Source organism: Eleutherodactylus coqui, chromosome 6 (genome assembly GCF_035609145.1).
Source record: "Eleutherodactylus coqui strain aEleCoq1 chromosome 6, aEleCoq1.hap1, whole genome shotgun sequence".
In the NCBI taxonomy this organism is placed as follows: Eukaryota; Metazoa; Chordata; class Amphibia; order Anura; family Eleutherodactylidae; genus Eleutherodactylus; species Eleutherodactylus coqui.
In genome coordinates, this window is record NC_089842.1 from 131,446,458 (window position 1) to 131,466,879 (window position 20,422).

A 20,422-nucleotide genomic window follows, 5' to 3' on the forward strand; every position below is an offset into this window, starting at 1 on the left:
CTAACCACTCAGCGATATGTTCAGGACACCCTGCAGCCACATGTGTTCCTCTCATGGCGGATTCCAAGAGGTATTTTCCAGCAGGATAATGCTCGGCCGCATATAGCGAGGATGTCACAGGAATGTCTCCACCAGGCTACCACACTTCCTTGGCATACCTGGTCGGCAGATATATTGACAATTGAGCTTTTATGGGGCCAATTGGGACACCAGCTTTGGCAGCAGGATCCAGAGGCCCAGTTACAAGATCGGTGGGCAAATGCGCTGCAGGATAACATGACACTTTAGGTCTCCATGCCCGACTGTATCTCATCATGTATCCAGGCTAGAGGCAACCCAACATGGCACTAGAGTCTCATTCGAGTTTTACAGTTTTCCCCAATAAATGTATTCTTTCGCTATAATATTGTAATCACACACATATATATATACACACACACACACATACATACATACATCTCTATCTCAAGATAGAGGAGAGTGGTCTGCGTGCCACTGCTGGGGACAGCCTTCGCTAAGGGTTTGTAACCTTTTTAGTGTATTTACTCCCCCATGTTATGCATCAATCTTAATGACTGAGAATGAACAATTTCCACACATCTTAAATGTCAAGAGTGTGTTCTATATAAAGGTTAACACAACAGGGAGGTGGATGAATTCAGAGAATTTCCTTCTCTGCTGCCTGATCAAATAGGGGGACAAGTAGGCCGACCCTGTGCAATAACAAAATGTATAAATGTGCTAGACACACTGATCTGCATCTGTCCACACACCTATAAGTATACAGAAATAATATATATCAATCTACATGCGCAGCAAAGCGTCAACCATGTGGAGGGTCAAGGGGGGCCCAATAGGTTTAACTTGGCTACTTAAATCTAGCTGTATAGATCATTCACTGCCACTCCTGATCATCTGCCATCAGTTGGTTAAGATTCTTCACAACCAATCAGTGACAGAGTTGAACATAATTTTGAATAGTAGTTTTTTTTCAGGCAATCCTCCCATTATGGAGATTATGTTATTTATATTTACATTTTATATAAAAATTTATAATTGCATCAACCAAAATCAGTCATCCACTTGAAGTCTCAGGCGTATTACCCGCTTTATAAGGGAATCTGCCACCAATGTTCTCGATATAAAGGCCTGGCATGACGCTGTATCATTTGCTAACTACTTTAGACACATGATCTGGTCAGAGCCGCTGGTATGGTATTTACCACAAAAACGTACTTCTATTGCAGTGAGCAGAATGTAAATCTGTCTGGAGCCTCTGGAGGAAGGAGGGCTGAAAGCCTTCCGGAGTCGTGGATAACTGCTCTGTCCACACCCAGTCCTTGTTGACTGACACCCCCCCAAGGCCTGGGATATCAGCGCTGGCAGCACACTGAAGCCCCACATGCTGCCTCTATCTCTCAGAGTGCAATGGAGCCACAAGGTTTAGCAGGATCCAGTGTGTACAACATGCCCCGAGTGCACATGTGAAGAAAGCTGAATGAAGAATGCGCAAAACTGTTGTGCTACTGGCATGACAAGCCCTGGGAGTTGTCAATCAACAAACACTGGGTGCAGAGAAAGCTCAGTGACTCAGGAAGCCTTTGGCATCACCGCAGTGACTCCACAGAGGATTGCATACTGGACAGTCTACAACTAAATTAAGTGTTTGTGCTAAATAACACACCAGCAATTTTGACAACAACATGCAACTAAAGCAGCAAGCGAATGCAATAGTATCATTCCAGAGGTCTAATACCAAAAACGTGGTGACGGCCTCCCTTTAATCCAGCCAGAGACGTTATACATTCCAGTGGGCCCTGCCAATGTCTGACTGTCCTCCAACATCTTCCATTGCGAAGTAGCTTCTGAGAGTCATTTATCTCACCAACTTAAACCGTTGGGTCCGGAGGTATTTGGACACTGACATATTTTTCATAATTTAGCCTCTGTATACCATCACAATGGACTTCAAACAGACATCAATATCTGATTGACCTGCAGACGTTTAGTTGAATGCGTTTAACAAGAAATATTGTAGCATTTAAGAATTATAGCCATTTTTTACATAGTTCTTTCATTTTCAGAGGCTCAAAAGTAATTGGCCAATTGACCGATAAGTTGTTTCATAGTCTGATGTGGCCAGTTCCCTCCTTATTGCATAAAAATTAAGATCTGGAGTTGATTTCAAGTGTTGAAATAGAAGTAAATTAGTAAGACTTTTAAAAACAAAGATATTAATAAAAAAGTGAAGGAGGCCATCAATAGGCTGGAAAGAGCAAACCTATCAGAGGTATAGCGCACAGAGACTTTAGGAGCGGCCAAATCAACAAGTTTGTACATTCTTAAAAAGAAGAAAAGAATTGACGAGTTCATCAATACCAAAAGGCCTGGGAGAGAACTTAAGTGGACAACCACAGAATTCTTGGCTTGGTAAAAAAAATTGACAAGAACAAGTTGAGTTAAGACGACTCTCAAGGAGGTAGACATATCATTGTCAGTCTCCAAACCAGAGACGCCTTCATGAGTGGAAATGCAGAGTTTCAAATGCAAACCAGAAAATGGCAGAAAATGTTACAAGAAAACATCTAAAAAAAGCCGTCCAGTTGTGGGACAAGATTCTTTGGATGAAAGATGAAACCAAGAGGAACTTGTACCAGAAGGAAGGGAGAAGTATGAAGAAAGAAAGGAAGGGCTTATGATCCAAAGCATAATCTATCTGCACATCATCTGTCACACGGTGGAGGCAGTGTTATGGCCTGGACATGTATGGTGCCAAAGGAACTGGCGTACCGGTATTTAGTGATGATGTGATTGGGGATCGATGCAGCAGGGTGAAATCTAAAGTGTACAGAAAAACGAAAGGCAGATTGCTGGAAAAAATTGAGAAATCAAAGAGGTTTGTGTGTCAAATTCTGCAGAGACAAATTGTAATTGTGAAAAGTAGTTATGGTAGTCTAGACAGATAGAAAATAGAAAGTGAACGACTCCAGACAGAGAGGACATTACCTGTGATCACTGGGGGTAATTGTACTGTAATCACTTATATGATGTGGCATCTACTGTTATATGGCCACTGTACAGGGGTAATATTGGTCTTTGTATAGGGTATTATTTTTCAGTGACAGTATGGTGGTAATATTTGGTCACAGTGTGGGGTTATTATTAGAGATGAGTAAGCACGCTCAGATAAGTCAGTTACTCGAGCGAGCATCGCTCTTCTCAGGTAACTGCATTCTTGTCCGAGCTGGCTCAGGGGGCGGCGGGGAATAGCGGGGGGTAGCGGGGGAGAGAGATCCCACCCCCCACACCCCCTGCTACCCCCCGCCGCCTCTCACTCACCCCCCCCCCCCCCGAGCCTGCTCGGACAAGAATGCAGTTACTCGAGAAGAGCGATGCTCGCCCGAGAAACTGACTTAACCGAGCGTGCTCGCTCATCTCTAGTTATTATGTGGTTCTCATACAGTGTTGTCATTGGTAATATTCATCTTTATTGTAGTCTCAGCTGAACCTGTTCCATACAGTCCCTTCCAAACTCTGCCGTACACCGGCAGTATATGTAGAGTAGGGGTTACAATGATCCTTATATTGTAGAATTTCAATTATGTTACTTTGTCCAATTACTTTTGAGCTTGTATTAATTTAAGAACTACTGTATGTAGAAAGTGGCTGTGATTCCTAAACTGTTAATGCAATATTTTTACTAATAATTTAATATCCTTACAAACCCTTGGCAGATAAGGGAAGGTGTTATCCTTTCCTGGTATAATAGTAAAGAATCTATTGAGTTAGCCATGCATCCCGTGTACAGTATGACCCACCTACATATAACATGTTCCACTGGCACACCAGACATCTCTAACACGTTGTGTTGAATCCTTATACCATATGTATATGTACATAAACACTGATAATATAGCATTACATGATACAAAGCATAGTTAATACAGTAAAGGAGGATCTACCTGACCGGCCATCCCGCTGGATATCCACATGACACCACTCGCCATCGTTGGCCTTTTTGCTAGTGGCTTTCACCTTGATTGTCCCCGAGCCCATGTCTAACAGGAGATATAGATGACCATCCAGCAACTCCACAGCAAAGAAGTCCACCTTAGTGTTCTTTTGACTCCTCACATCTTTCCTGTCCTGCGGCTTTCCATGTGTAAAGAGGATGAGGCCGTTGGGCTCTGTGGTGCGGAAATCAAAGGATATGGAGCCCATGCGCTTCGTGTTCCACTTGGGCAGGCTGATATAGGCTTCCGGACTCTCAAAGCTGATGGGGTCCAATGTAGCCACATTCTCACACTTGAAAACCACATCTCCGTAGATTTTCATTTTGGTGTCTCCAATCCTGGCCAAGCGTGAAAGCTCTAGACGGATGTCATTGTTCTTATACACAACCTGCAGTGTGGAGGAGAGGTGACAAGAAACAAGAGTCTAAGTCTCCAGCAGGTCCCACATGTGGCACATAGGCTGGATGAGAAATTAACAGAGACTAAGAATAACCAAACACCAGAGGAAACTACACAGGGTATGCTATACAACTGGACAGCTGAGGGGGGCAGCATCCCCGTCACCTTAAGTTACATATAAATGTATTCATTCAATCATGATTGGTTTTTTGTGTAAATGAAGCTTAATGGTTGCATAATGAAAAGCTCAGACTGGATACAATGCTAACAAATATTCAGGTGTGAGACGTATTAGTTGAAGACACTTTTTCAACCTATGGATGTAAACAGGAATTATTCACTGACATCAAGCAAATATTTTTAAAATGATGAAAAACAGCAGCATAGTCTGAGGTCCGACATTTAATCATGTAATGATCAGGCTTTAATTTCATTTTCTAACCCATGAATGACTGTAGTCCACATGGAGATAGTCAGAACATGTAACCAAAAAAAAATTCTGCCACTGTACAGGAACTAGCACTTATATTATGTAACCTGGATACCAAGTCCGTCTCCGTCCAGCAGGTGTCGTCATATCAGCACAACACTCCTGCCAAACACAAGAGCCATCATTACTCCCAGTTATAGGGGGACTCCAAGAGGAGCAGATATTCTCTCCATGATAACATCAGGGACCGAACACACTGGAGGATGGGTGATCAATACTACAAACTCTGCTTATCTAAGGTACTAAAGCAAGTAGGGTATTAGTGCATATTACTAATGGTATCAGAGATAAGGACATTTTTAAATGTCAATCACCCAAAACTAAATACTAGTCAGGTCAGCTATCTGAAGACTTCTACACTTAAGAGGATAAGCATGAGATCGCTAGAGAGCAGCGCTTATGTCACTGAGAATACAGCCTGTCCATTCGCTAGAGAGCAGTGGCGGTATCACTAATAATGCAGCCTATTCATTCACTAGAAAGCAGCGGTGGTATCACTAATAATGCAGCCTATCCATTCGCTAAAGAGCAGCGGTGGCATCACTAATAATGCAGCCTATTCATTCACTAGAGAGCAGCAGTGGCATCACTAATAATGCAGCCTATCCATTCGCTAAAGAGCAGCGGTGGCATCACTAATAATGCAGCCTATTCATTCACTAGAGAGCAGCAGTGGCATCACTAATAATGCAGCCTATCCATTCGCTAGAGAGCAGTGGTAACATCACTAATGATGCAGCCTATTAATTCACTAGAGAGCAGCATTGGCATCACTAATAATGCAGCCTATCCATTCGCTAGAGAGCAGTGGTAACATCACTAATGATGCAGCCTATTAATTCACTAGAGAGCAGCATTGGCATCACTAATGATGCAGCCTATCCATTCGCTAGAGAGCAGTGGTAACATCACTAATGATGCAGCCTATTAATTCACTAGAGAGCAGCATTGGCATCACTAATAATGCAGCCTATCCATTCACTAGAGAGCAGCGGTCGCATCACTAATAATGCAGCCTATCCATTCGCTAGAGAGCAGTGGTGGTATCACTAATAATGCAGCCTATTCATTCACTAGAGAGCAGCTGTGGTATCACTAATGATGCAGCGTAGTCATGCACTAGAGCACTGCGGTGTTATCACTAATGATGCAGCGTAGTCATGCACCGAAACAATGCGGTGGTATCACTAATGATGCAGCCTAGTCATGTTATCGAGCATTGTGGTGGTATCACTAATGATGCAGCCTCGTCATGTAATAGAGCGCTGCGGTGGCATCACTAATGATGCAGCCTATCCAAGCACTAGAGAGCAGCGGTGGCATCACTGATGATGCAGTCTGTGTGAACATGAGAGTTTCATTTAAAAAAAAAAACTGATAAAAGCAAGTTCTACATTGTAAATATTATAGAGGACCTCCAGCAGAACGACCATAGTTCTCTATAGAACCCCAGAAACACATGATCATGCACCCAGCTTTGGACATCTTATGTGCACATTACTTCCTTCTAAAGATTACACACAGTCCGTGATAATTCGACTTATTAAAGGAGGTGGCAAGGATATTTTTTCTGTAAAACAGTTTCCCCTGCCAAAAAACAGTCATGTACCTTTCTCTCCCCTTTGTATCCCACGTTGCAGCTTGCTCCTCGCTTCCCTCTTGTCACAGGCTGCTGCAATGAGTAACAGAGCCCAGTGATCGATCGCTGAGCTCTGTCGCTGGCTGCAGCAGCCTATGATGCCGAGAAAACAGGCTGGGGCAGCTAGTAAACATGACGTCAGCGGGGAGACCTGGAGTGTTGGTGCGAGACTTGACAGGGAGCGGTGAGTTTATATCCATTTGTTCTTCACAGTATAGACTTGACATAAAATAAAATAACGTTTATTAAGCTTCTTCTAAAACCAAGACTTTGGGCTGACAAACATATAACAGACAAACACTTTCTTGGGGAACTCAAGTCAAGTCAGTATGTGATCATTTCTAATGGTTCTTGCGAGAGACAGTAGGGGCTTTCAGATCTTTAGTTACAAGTTATTCAAAAATGTCTAGTTCGGGACAATTGCTCGGTGGTGGGTTGGACGTATTGGGTAATTTCAGGTCTGTGAAAGGACCATGACCTATAGGTTGGGAAGATTCATCTTCAAGGGTTTGAAGCATGTGAAGGTCTGGTATATCACTCGGATGGAGTCCTAAGTCGTGAGCTTCCTCTCTAGGTTTTAGAGCAAAGAACTTTCTCCATCCGAGTTTCCTGACAAAGAGGGAGATGTCCTTTGTCCACACGAACGGTTCAGTCTAGGAGTTCATGATTCTATGAACCATAGACCTCTCACACTTCAGGGGTGAAAGCACTGCTGGTCATCAGTATACTTGCTGCAGCATATCTTTCGCTAGCTGACTCTATATCTGTAACCATTGTGTTAACTTGCTGGGGCTATCACTGTCCACTATTTGCCCCCGATTTCTGGCTCCTCTGACTATTGAGTTCCCAAAAAAGTGTTTGTCTGTTATATGGAAAATAATATGAGACGGCGCTCAACCCACTGCAATGCAATATGACTGCAATAAATAAACGGGACTTACCTGGCGTAGGCGGGTGGGTCTCGTAAAGGACCCCCCACCTAACACCTCCACGTCCCGGTAAGCGTTGTATATATTGAATAATAATTCCTGGAAGGCTTAATCCAAGTTTTCTGAGACTCCTCTCTCCAGTCCGGAAACAAGGAAAACGGTGCAAAGAGCTGGCAAGGATCTGTCGCGCCCCTAAGATAGGGATGCGACTCCGTATAAACGAAAATGAAGAAAGAAGCAAAAAAGGATCCAGCGCTCCAAAGCAAATCTCTTTAGCCCAGTTAATACAAGGCTCTTTAGACTTCAAAACATATGGATGCTTTTATTGAGAATATGTCCGACGCGTTTCAAGTGCACTTGAAAAAGTCGCTGCTATGCGACGAAACGCGTCGGACATATTCTCAATAAAAGCATCCATATGTTTTGAAGTCTAAAGAGCCTTGTATTAACTGGGCTAAAGAGATTTGCTTTGGAGCGCTGGATCCTTTTTTGCTTCTTTGTCTGTTATATGTTTATCAACCCAAAGTCTTGGTTTTAGAAGAAGATTAATAAACGTATTTTATTTTATGTCAAGTCTATACTGTGAAGGGCTTTATAGAGATTATTCATAGACTAGGTTTCTGTCCCAGTGAAAATATATCTATTTGTTGTTTTATGGCAGAGGGGCTGTTTTATAGATAAAAAGATCTCGGACAACCCCTTTAACCCCTTGAGTGGCGGGTTTCCTACCACCCTGTCGTGCCCACCAGGGCAGGTTTTTTAAAATGGTCTAATCATTGAATTTCAACTAATTTTGCAGTTGCGTCTCAAGAGCCATAACTTTTTCATTTTTCCATTGACATGGCCATGTGAGGGCTTGTTTTTTGCGGGACAAGTTGTGATTTTTTAAACAGGGGGGAGGAAAAAAAGAAATGGAGAAAAAAGAATAAAGGGGCCATGTCATTAAGGGGTTAAATAATGCATTAACTTCCTTCTCTGGGTCATTACGACGTACACGGATACCACATGTGTGATTGTATTTTTTATTTTTTTACAAAGTAAAGGGAGACAAGTGTTTTTATTATTTTTTTTAGAATTTTTTAACTTTTTTGTTTTGTTTTGTTTTTTTTGTCCCTTTAGGGGACTTCCACAGGGACCCATCAGGACCCCTGATCACATTCCAGGGGTCCGATGGTGACAGCCCTTTACATGCTGCAGTGACAGCCCTTTACATGCTGCAGTCACATAGACTGCAGCATGTAAGGGGTTAACACAGCAGAGATCAGAGGTTTTCTCTGATCTCTGCTGTAAGAGCTAGTACCCAGCTGTCCTCTGACAGCCAAGCACCAAGCTCTCCCTGCCACAGAGACCATCGGCTTGCTTCTGACAAGCCGATGGTCTCTATGGCAACCTGTAAACAAAGCAGGAGATTGCCGACATATCGGCAATATCTTCTGCTGGTTTTTCAAAGCCCTTGCTTTGTTCTCTGTGGGTCTGTGCAGGCAGAGCACAATGTCACAGCTTGTGGCATTGTGCTCTGCAGCTCCGATAGTGATACATAGCCCGGAAATCTTCCGGGCTATGTTGCTATGAGCAGTGGAGCTCGTCCCGGAAAATTTCCGGGCGTGCCACTCAAGGGGTTAATACATCTAAACCTGGTGCAACAATAACTCTTAGGCAGCATGCCTATTGTCTTGGGGGTCATATTTGACTTAGATCTTTCCTTTATTTCCTATAATCAGTTACTTGCTCTCTCATGTCATCTGCAGCTCAAAAATATCTCCGGAACCCCCCCCCCCCCCTTTCTAACTGTGAACACAACAAAAAAGCTTAATGTTGCAATGATCTATTCTAGTCTTTTACTTCAACTGCTACCCCGATCTATGCCTCTGCCCTGTGCCAGTTACTCCACTGGTTACCCATCCGCTATAGAATACAATTTACACTCATCACTCTCATCCATAAAAGCTCTCCACAGAGCTGCACAGAGTCCAGGGTTGTCATTGTTATACTTACCTTCACCATCGTTCCCCCCAGTGTGAGTGCTGGGAGACGCCCATTATAAAATTAGAACAGGCAGACTACTTAGCGCACCGCTTAAAGCAGTGTTGGCTTTCCACAGTGACACTATGGGAATGACAGGGAGGCAAGTATAAAACTTCCATATCCCGGACTCAGCAAGTCAGCAAGTCATCTACTTTCAGCCCATAAGCTTAGTTTATAGAGCAAAAAGTAGGTGACAGATTCCCTATGAATTATTAGTTTAATACTGTATGTAGTCTCTGATTTTGTCCATTCAAGTAGCTGATTTGTAAAGCGCTATGAAATATATAAAGATGATTATTGTAATTATCTTGCTCTGTGCCTCTCCCACAATGCCCCAGGACAGCATCACATGAGTAGGTGGAGCCAATGACACCTAGGCCTGAGGAAGGCTTCAAGGTTCTATTTCCCTCTCTAGAAATAAGCATGAAGCTGTCTAATCATCAGCAGTACTGTAAGAGGGGTATGGTAGGCCTTGTCGCTTTGTTCAAAAAGGACTCTAGCCTTTATTTTGGGCACTTTATAGAATTTTTTTTGTTTTGTTTATTATGTAAGTGTTACTTTACATCCTATGCCTCCAGCTCCTGGACAAGTTGGCGCAATAATGCAAAGGGGAGGGGTTTTTTCTTAGTTACTGTGGAGCTAATAAAGTAAGTCCATGTTAGTGATGTAGCAGAAGTCGGTTAGACAGAAGGGAGAACTGCCATGAAGGCTAGTGGCTGAGATGCTGACCCCATTGGTGTATCCAGGTCCGATAGCTACTGTGACTGAACCAAGTGCTGCTGTAACCTTGGAAGCACTCGTTGCGTGCAGAAGCTGTGAACTCTATCCAGATTCATGCTCTGCATTATCTGCTCCAATTACCCAGTGCCAGAACAACTCTGGACGAAAGACGGTTACTGGGGTTGCCAGTTCCAAATTCCTCTTAAATAAAGTTCTACGTTGACAAGAGGCAGAGCCTGGAGGCCTTCGGTCAAGAGGTACCAGCACAATGCAAGATCCTGGGACAGGCCTATGACCAGGCCTCCACCAGCGCTCTCTGGTGGTGGTCCGGAGGTCAGTGGAGGATTTGTCGAGCTGTGTGGTCTCTCCGGCGGTAAGTAACAAAGCATCTCTCAGAGGACCCCCCTGCAGGGTAGTCCTTTCAGTAACTAGGCTAGGAGGCTAGAGAGCCTGTGTGGAGCGGTCCATGTAATGACATGATACAGGAACAACATAGCCATACCCCACTGACTCAAGTAGAGAAATTGTGTCACCGAAGCCGAATTCAAACGGTTACTAAGCAACGGCCTTAACGTGATGGATCTGATATCTAGTGACAGAAGTGGCAAGAAGGAGGAGGACAGGTCAGAAACGTGGAGTTTCCTATAAGAAATGTTAGTTATGGGCAGAGTTCAACTTTATATATGATATTATTGTCACCTTTGCTTTTCGTAAAAGGGTTTATCTGCTTTGGACAATAACTACTTTTTGGATGGGTCCCCAGACAATAAGCTGATCACAAGGTGTCCACCGGTTGGGACCATGAGCAATCAGATGCAATCTGTGAAGAAACCTGGCAAGAAGTGTTCAGTTTCCCTGCAGCACCTCCATGGGGGATATTAAGCAGTACACAGTGCTCATTCAAATCAATAAGCTGTCTGTGTATTACAAGCGACAGGACAGGTCCTCCAGAGGGAGAGATGCTCTTTGTAAACCGCTCTACGCTCTAACCAAGAGATCAATGTACTGAACCGAGGACCTCCCCTATTAACCCAGAAATAACTAACAGGTTATATGAGAATGTGTTTACCAAAATAGGCAAACCCTTTAAAACAAATCTTCCAAATAAGTTCAGCAAATGCTGCAAGCCGTCCGCACAGATCACTGAGGAATAGAGGGGCTGGACGCCATAGAGGAGAAAAAACTGCAGGAACCGCCCCCCCCCCCCCAGAGCTTCCTTCAGCAGAATGGACTATTAAATCTAGATCATTTTCTACACCAATTAGTAACATAAATTTGAATTTGGCAGATTACAATATACAAATCCGAAAGAGGAAAATGCAAAGAGTGGCGCTAAATATAATTCTGAGCATTTCATCCAATGTTTCATTATATTTAAAATGACAGTTTTCCATTAGGATATATTCAGACGTTGCATCATTTAGATTTTTTTTACCCATGACTAATGCAAAAAAAAACCTGATAAATGCAGTAAGAAAAAGATTTAGCAAAAACCGCAGCGTTTTGGCATGGTTTTGTGGTAGTTGCAGTGGAAAACCACAACCTAACTAATACATCTAAATATATCCTTAAAGGAACGAAAAGTGTGTGCATGAAGGGGGGACAGAGCTCGGTATATGAGAGGAAGAGAACAAAAGCACATAAAACTACACATTATTCTGAACCCTGCAGGTGCCGACAATCCAAATAAATGTATTGCAATTAGCAGAATTAAAACAGATTTAAATAGCTGCGGAAGGCAGATGTGGCGGCTGCTGCAGGCGAGTGTAATAGAAAGTTATGGCACATCTAGCTATTAATCATATGCTCACAGGCAGCACAGTCTCACAGAACTATAACCGACATGTACTCTGCAGTCACCAGCATTAACCCCGCACTGACCACCCCAGTCATGTCAGAAAAGCAGGAAAATAGGATTCACATGATACGCCACATGAGCTGTGATACATCTTGATAGCACCCCAACGTCCTTCACTGCACCTTGTAAGACTACACTGGTTTACTGCAGATGATTGCAGAGTCCTGTACTCCTGCTCTAACAAGCAGACATCTGCAGGCTGATCCCAGAAATTGTGCTGCACCCCAACACATCAGAAGACAGAATAACCCCAATATCCTTCCTGCATGCTGCATTTCCCCCCAGTGTTTCGCACCAATACATCAAGCATCCATTGTTTGGGGTTAGCATCATACAAGGTAAACCATGCATGCTGTAGATCACACGTCAGACACAAGGCACGCAGGCCGAATCTGGCCAACACCTCATTTTATGTGGGCCGCCGGCCGTGCATCAACCTAACAGGCATTCCACTTACCCAGCCTACATCTCCGTTCCATCAACAGCATTTAAGTCTGTGACTGCTGACCTCTCGGTGTCTTTGTGCACCATCCTGACGCCATTACTGTGGCCACTATGGGAACAGTATTGCTACTGGGGCCATTATGGTGGGGGAGGGGAGGTGGCACTGTTACCACTGAAGCCACTATGGGGGACACTATTACTACTGCAGACACCATGAAGGCACAATTATCACTGGAGCCACTATGGAGATTACCATTACTACTGAAGATACTATGGGGGGCACTATTACTACTGAGACCACTATGGAGGACCCTAATACTACTGAGGCCATTATGGGGGTCAATATTATTACTGGGGTCACTATTACTACTGGAGCCATTGCGGGGGATCTACATGTGATTAGGCGTAACAATGCATTACAGTATATAATATAATATTGGACTGCTCCCAATATCATCACTCACCTCCTTCAAACAGCCCATGAAGTTATTACTGACAGGGGACCCTGGTAAGTCAGCAGTGCTGGGGCTTCCCCCCACATAGAAGAAGTCATCCGAACCCAGCATGGTGTAGTCCTCCTGAGTGTATCCGGTGGTTGTTAGGATCCCGTCCACAGATATTGTCACCTTGTGGGGAAAAAAAAGCAACACGACATGATTCTGAGAGGTGCTGCCTGCAGAACAGGAGTGAGTTTCATCCCTGGGCTTGGTCGAAAACATAGAAACAAAACTTTTTTCGTTGTCAAGTTGCCTGGTTCTGGATGACCATACACATCATCCTCCCCAGCTCCTGACACTGGACGGAAGGTGCTAGAACCCTATGTAAGACCGACCCCCATGATTCATCCATCAACTGAGCATTTCATGTTCAACTGGAGAAAGTCTTGCCCTGAAGAGGAACATGCTGTAAAGATAAATACTTACCGCACCTCACAATACTGTTAGGGAACAGTCCTGCACTCAGGAACCCCCTCATCACAACTCATATCTGATGCAAATGACAGGAAACAGCATGTGACCCCTCAGCGGCCCCTCTGGAATATGAAATGCCATGTCCCACACATATGCTCAGCTGAACACATGACCCGTGCTTTAATAGGTTCTTATAAGGACTCGGAAATAGAGCAAAAAGGGCCTGATCAGCAGCAGAATGAGAGTAGCAGTACACGTAGTACTGTACCGTGGGGCCGCAGTTTTTGGGTATGTTCACATGGCTCAAAAATTAGACAGGTTTTCTGTGCGGATTACCGTACCAGCCACGTAAATGAGATTGTGCAAAATTGACCTGCGATGGCGGTTTTAACATCCACAGCATGTCAATTTTTAGCGTGGAATTTGTTGTGGATTTTCCCTAACGAGGTCAATGGAGAAAAAAAATCCATGATCAGAACTTAGCAAAGTTCACATCAAATTCCACAGGAGCAAATAAAGTAAAAATGTAAGGAAAATAAAAGGAAGATTTCTGTAGCAAATCCATCACCTTTAAACCTACCTTTTGGGTTTGCAGCTCGTACAAGTGAAACACCATGAAACTTTCTTGCCCTCACAATAGAAGTCCAATATATATATAGATTTGCCTCCAGAAGATCATATAGGTGCATGTGTTCAGCTGGTCACATTGAATAGCTCATAAACCACTAACTCTAGAGCCACCTGATGTTACAGGTCTAATCCGTCCATTGATAGATTCTGATGACATTCACAGCAACCCTTTATAGCACCTCAAACAGATACACAACCTACTGGTCCAACAAAAGTCCCCAAGTGTAAAAATGCCAACAAGCCAACAAAGTCCACCAACAATAAAGGGTTAATAGGGATAGGAGACTGAGATAGAATGAAGGAGATTCTCAGCATTCCTTTCCCCACCTATTACTAACCCTCGAACCCAACCAGAGAATGGAAAAGCTGCTCAACCACACATGCCTAAAGGTCCTCATCCCCAGGAATACATGTCCTCAACCAGCCACCCAAGTGATGATACATTAGGGTGAAGAGCTAACAGGTTAGTCTGTTAGAAAGGGGATGAGTGGAATGGAGGAGGGAAGGTTGGAGTGCTGATCGGCTGTGGAGTTAGGAGCAGAGGTCTAACATAGAAGAACAACCCTAACCCTACAAGTAACAAGACAGACTTTATGTCAATGTAGCCTAATGAAACAATGAGGATGGAGCCTTATCTGACGAGCTAGGACTAAGCAGGGTCTTCGACAGAAGTCTCCAGAGCCTGGACTTAAATTCATGAGGGCCTAAGACTTTACAGCAGACAACAAGGAATTAAGATCTCATAGAAAATGGAGATTCCGTTAAAAGACTAAGGGTGCCTTCACACTTGCGATATCGCTGCTTTTTTAATGCAAATGTCAATAGGACTTTCTAATGTTAAAAATGCATCGCACAAAAATGTGCAAGTTTGTGCTTTGCGATTTTTACACAATGCGTTTTTAACATTAAAATGTCCCATTCACATTCGTCTTCAAAAAACGCAGCGATATTGCCATCGCAAGTGTGAAGGCACCCTAAGGCTGAGACCTCATCTACATGTCTGCACTACAGACCTGTGTGATACAGATCAATAATATATTGAACGCTATGAGCCCATGATGTATATTCATGTGTTCCCCCACAAAAAAAAACAAAACAGTAAAAACATTAACTTTATATTCAAACTATAATCTACTACCCACGATCAGCTGTTCACTGGATTGGTATGGTGGTGCAGTGAGGCAATTTCTGCAGTAAGCAAACAGCTCTGTTTGCAGTGCAGTGGCTCGGCTTGGTATTACAGGCCAAGATCCCATTCAATTCAATAGGAAATTGGTCCATTAAACCAAGTTGGGCCATTGCAGGGCAAACGGAGCAGTCTGATTCCTGCAGATATCAGCTCAAAGCATGAGCATACTGACTCGGTGAGAACAGCTCATCAGTGGGGATCCAGAGGATAAACTATCAATAGTTTACATGTACCACTAAGGGTGCTGTCACAATTGCAGGTTTTGAAGCTAAAATCAGGGTTGGATCATAAAAAGAAAGAAGTATAAAGGACATAGACTCCTGATTTTGGCGTCAAAAACTGCACTGAATAAACACTGAACAAACCCAGCATGTATGTGCCAACATCTTGATTTTTACCCAAGATTGATCAAAAACAGTTTTACAAGTTTTGACTTTTATAAAGTCTTGTCAGATGATACCTCAGACCAATCTGGAAGGGTAGTAAAAAGTTATAAAAATGAAAAAACCCTGACCTTTTTCAGCATGTGCCAGCACTCCAGCCTTCCCAAAAACATGAAAACACAGAGCATGCAGAAAGTATCATGGAACTCATCAGGTGGCATCATGTAGGGGCCCTCTGGCCCGGGACCACCACTCCTCCTCTAGGAGTCAGTGTTTTGTCTTAGATCGTCAGACATGGCCGCAAATAAATACATAAACAAGGATCAGTCAAACAAATGACATGAGGTACGAGGGTCTCCAGGGGGTCTAAGTGGATGATGAAAAAATGAAAATGCCATTGGGGGGTACTAGATAATATATATCTGTCATGTATCTATAGAGACATATAGTACAGACAGAATATTTATTTATTTATTCCATGACGGACAAGAGGGTAAAATCAAAGAGACATTTAAGATGTGAAGAAAAAGAGAGAAAGGAAAAACCACACCGCAAATCCAAAGAATTAATTAGACAAATAAGAATGATATCTACCATACAATGTAGTTTGTTTACCATAGCGTGTCCAATGCCTGAGTGCTTTGCGGAAAAGTGGGGGGAAAAAAAAGCAAATTGAATAACTGTGAACAGAAGGGTCGTCAGATCCAACAACGGAAAATAAAGTGAAAATAAAAGAGAACAGAAATAACAAAGATGATCAGTTAGGGTGTTAGTACACTGTGGAGAGGAGCTGGTTAGTAGCAATGACACATTACATGAATGATTAGGGGTTAATCCTCATATATAGATTCCGTTCTCCTGGCCCACCCCTCATTCTACGCACAGCACCCCCTCCACACACATTCATCCTCATCACAGGTGACTCATCCAAAATGGCTTCCCCACACGCGTCATACTTACGTTCTCCATCCTGCATGTGGTTCTCTAGAATGAATCACCACAACGTAGAAATTCTCATCAACAAAACACAAAAATTATCATTTCGGCATCATCACCCCCCTCCAATGCATCTTGACCATTTTGTGTGTTTTGTAGTTGCACCAATGGCCAATGTTTACTATCTTGCTCACATACTAGAGGTAAATGGCCCCTGTATAGGGCACAGTGTGGTAGTTAGTGATTGAATGCACTCTTTCCACAACAGTCCTATTTAATACGGCTAGAAACATGGCATTTGTTGGGACCCCGGGGGACTGGGCACTCAGAATTGCCTTCATTTTAGCCGCCGGCAGCAGATATTCTCTTATCAGTTTTGTACAGGCACTGATGATTAGATGAGGCTTCTATATCCGTCTCTGTCGTTTCATATTCATCTTTGCAGCTTCGTATAGATCTCTACTGGCTACAAAGACAAGATCTCTGCAGATAATCTGGATCCCTGCGCGCGGCTACTCATTTACATGTGTTTGGTCTGCTACATCTCTGAAGGGGCATGTTTCTATCCCGTCTACCTCTTATGCACAGCAGTATGAGCTACGGGACAGGAGTGAAGATCCCCAAGATCCTACAAGTTTGGTTAAGTAGAAAAACAGGAGGTCCATTACACAAAATTTCCGAATGTCAAGTTCTGGTTCAGAAATAATGTTGTGCTGAAAACTCAGAACTTGTAGATATTAAAATATTACGTATAAAACAACTTGGACTTCACAAACTAAACTAAGAAACTGTATATGATTCCAGAGGATCCCAGGAGTGAATACAGAAACCTAACCATATGCAGCATATAGTAGGCATGAACTTCTTTATACGTCATGTATAAAGTCATTGTACCTGCAAACACTCTAAATTGGCAAGTGCCCTCCACTTCTGTGAGTCACTATTACCGCGACCTCCTTACCTGGCGCAGATTCCGAGTCACCTTGACGTCATGCCACTCGTTATCGTTGAACTTATCGTTGGCCGGTTCAACGATGGCCTCAAAGGCACCGGAGCCTAGATTGATGACCAGCGAGACGGCTCCACCCTTCAGTGCCAGGTTAACATAGTCTGCAGACTTGCCGGTGTGGAGGATGAGCCCATTTCTCTGGCGGGTTTTGAAGGACAAGGTAATTTCGTCGCTGCTGCTCTGGATTGGATTCTGGGACAGGTCGTAACATAAATACTCAGAGCCGCGGAACGTGGCCACATTCTCCTCTCTTGCTGCAGGGCAAGTAGAAAAGAGGTATTAGAACAGAACAAATCACGCTTTATTTTATCTGTTGACGGGATCTATCAGCAATATAACACATCACTGCAATAATGTGTCTGTTATGGTCACCAACTCATGAGAAAGGAGACATTCATAGAAAAGAATGACCTGGATCTGCACTGGAGGGCTGTGCTCAGTCCTGGGGACACTGCGTCTGTCAATCCAGGACACGGACACCCCTCAAATGCAGAATCTCCCAGAAAGGACAGTGTCAGAAACAACACAGCCAACAATTATCACTTCAACCAAACAGCAGCATATGGCCGCCTCTCATTGCTTCTCTAAGACAGAGTTTCTTTTTTCACTGACTCCATCCTGGAAAGTAGCAGAGCAGTCACACACACAAGAACATTGTGGAATGCAGATGAAAGACGTGAGGCTGAAATGACAAACAAAATCTAAGATAAAAACACAAGAATGAGTCCCGGACACTTGTAGGCACCTCAGATGCAGTCCAACCACTGCCAACTGCACCATCGTCCAAGTCCTTCCACCACTTGTAATACAGTCCCTATAAAACGCAGCAGGACACATCTCAACCAGCAACAGAATAGTTAACCTAGTGTGATCTTGTGTAGACATTACACTGTGACTGTGAGAAAGGAGTACATGTTGTATGTCATGTATCTACGTATGTCAGAAGGAGACATGAAGCTAGAACACAAGGGTCCTCAACCAGTGGCGCAGGATCTTCAGGAGGTTGAAGACCTTGTCTGCACCAACATTACACCTGATAAAATGAGATACAAACCATCGTCCTTGAGATCAGTAAACACAGCAAATAATTATATATTTTGTAACAGTTGTTCCCTTGTTTTGATATTTAAGTATTATATTAGGCAATAAACTGCTCCCTACAGAATACTGTAACCACTCCATTCACTATGCAGCAAAATGTTACAGAATAGCTCCATATAAGCAGGGCTTTACAGGTCTTTGGGCCACATTATGCACAGTAATTCTATGATCTTCCTACATCTGCTGCATGAGCTTTAATGTTATAAAACCGTGAAGTACAATTTAGGATAACACAGCAATGAAGTGCTATGTAATGTTCTGCAACCTTGTGTCGGCTCCCAGCTTTGCTGTTATCATGGCGCTGTGTAACGTTTTACATCTCCCTCTCAGCACAGTCTGGTGCACATTCTTTCCATTGAAAGGTTTCTCTCTCCCTGGTGGTAAGAGACATTCTGTGACCATGTAACCTGCATGTAACCGTGTTTCTCTACTCCTAGTAAAGTGTGCGATTACATTGAGTGTCCCATGGGGGAAGTCAAGGAAAATGGAATACTTTAGTCTATTGGCCTCAGTGCGTATAAACATGTAGTCAACTGGCCTGCAGGGAGCAAGGGGAGGAAGAGGAGGGGGCCGCAGTACGCTCACACAAGAAGACCCCTCAGGCACTCAAGACATAGCAACACAGGGAAAACTAATGGAAACACAGAACTAAGAGAAATGATTTCTCTCTTCATAATAAATGCTTCTCATGGATAATACAGAGCTGGGAGACTTCACATTTATTCTGCACAGGAGTGGCTGCCACTGAATTAATGGTCTATGAATTACAGTCTCCTGGGAATCTGCAGCTGCATCATAGACTTTAATGTCGTATTACACAAATATGCAGAATGCAATGATCATAACTCATGCTTATGAAAACATGGAGAGTCACAAAACGAGAACTCTGCACTTACCCTCTCACTGGGGCACACCGTGCTGAGGAAGTAAATTACCCCTGTCCAGAGCCAATCTACTGGTCACCGGTATATGATGCTGCTAACGAATGCAATAAACATTCTGCTTGAGGCCAGACTAGACATGAGTGAACCGAACCCGAATTCAGATCAGCGAGAACCCGAACCTGACAGCTCATTTCTGCCAAACTGAAGGTTCATAAAACTCCTAACATGACAGCGGTCGCTCAGTAGTTAGCACCATAGTCTACAATGCTGGAGTCATAGGTTCAAATCTGACCAACGACAACAGTTGTATGGAATTTGTATGTTCTATTTTGTGTTTCTTATCCTCCTTTAGGAAGCATTGTGGCTCAGTGGTTAACATTGTTGCCTTGCAGTGTAGTTTTCTTTGGTCAAATGTGAACCTAGGATCCCAGGGCTGTAAGGCAACAATGTTAACCACTAAACTAGATCAATTAAAGAACCATTACCAGGATGCTTACTACAGTTGCTTCTGTACTGTAGCTGCTAGAGCAAAGCCCTGCGTTTGGACGGGGAGGACCTTTAAGTGGGGCCACAAAGGGAGTACTGTAAATAAGCGTGATCACTGTTTGATGGAGCCACAGATAGCATAATAAGTGGGGGCACAGAAGATGCACTAGTACTATAGGGGGTACTGAGAGGTTTGTTGGGGTAGTGGCATAATAGGGAGTGTGTGATAATGAGACAAGTCATGGCAGTCAGGGGCCAGATCGAGAAGTGGACATTACCAATTAGATAAGACGTCCCATGAACACTGAAGGTAACTGTGCTGTAAATCACCATCCTTCTGTAGAACAGATATCCATTACTGATTGACTATGTTATT

At 43.4% G+C, this 20,422-nt stretch overlaps 2 protein-coding genes across 4 annotated transcripts in view; both read right to left on the bottom strand.

The window, feature by feature from the left end:
* The window catches only part of NRXN3 (neurexin 3), a 333,468-nt gene extending 315,656 nt beyond the window's left edge, over nt 1-17,812 (bottom strand). For all 3 annotated transcript variants that reach the window (XM_066607622.1, XM_066607621.1, XM_066607620.1), the window contains exons 1-3: nt 17,528-17,812; nt 12,982-13,143; nt 3,963-4,401 (exon numbers count right to left, since the gene is read on the bottom strand). In XM_066607622.1, the coding sequence (XP_066463719.1) occupies nt 3,963-4,401; nt 12,982-13,083 (541 nt within the window). In that variant the 5' untranslated portion in view covers nt 13,084-13,143; nt 17,528-17,812. The remainder of the gene's footprint in view (nt 1-3,962; nt 4,402-12,981; nt 13,144-17,527) is intronic.
* Nucleotides 16,543-20,422, bottom strand: part of LOC136571764 (neurexin-3-like) — a 114,434-nt gene continuing 110,554 nt past the window's right edge. The window contains exons 4-5 of the mRNA XM_066572393.1: nt 17,528-17,829; nt 16,543-16,614 (exon numbers count right to left, since the gene is read on the bottom strand). Of these exons, the coding sequence (XP_066428490.1) occupies nt 16,543-16,614; nt 17,528-17,829 (374 nt within the window). The remainder of the gene's footprint in view (nt 16,615-17,527; nt 17,830-20,422) is intronic.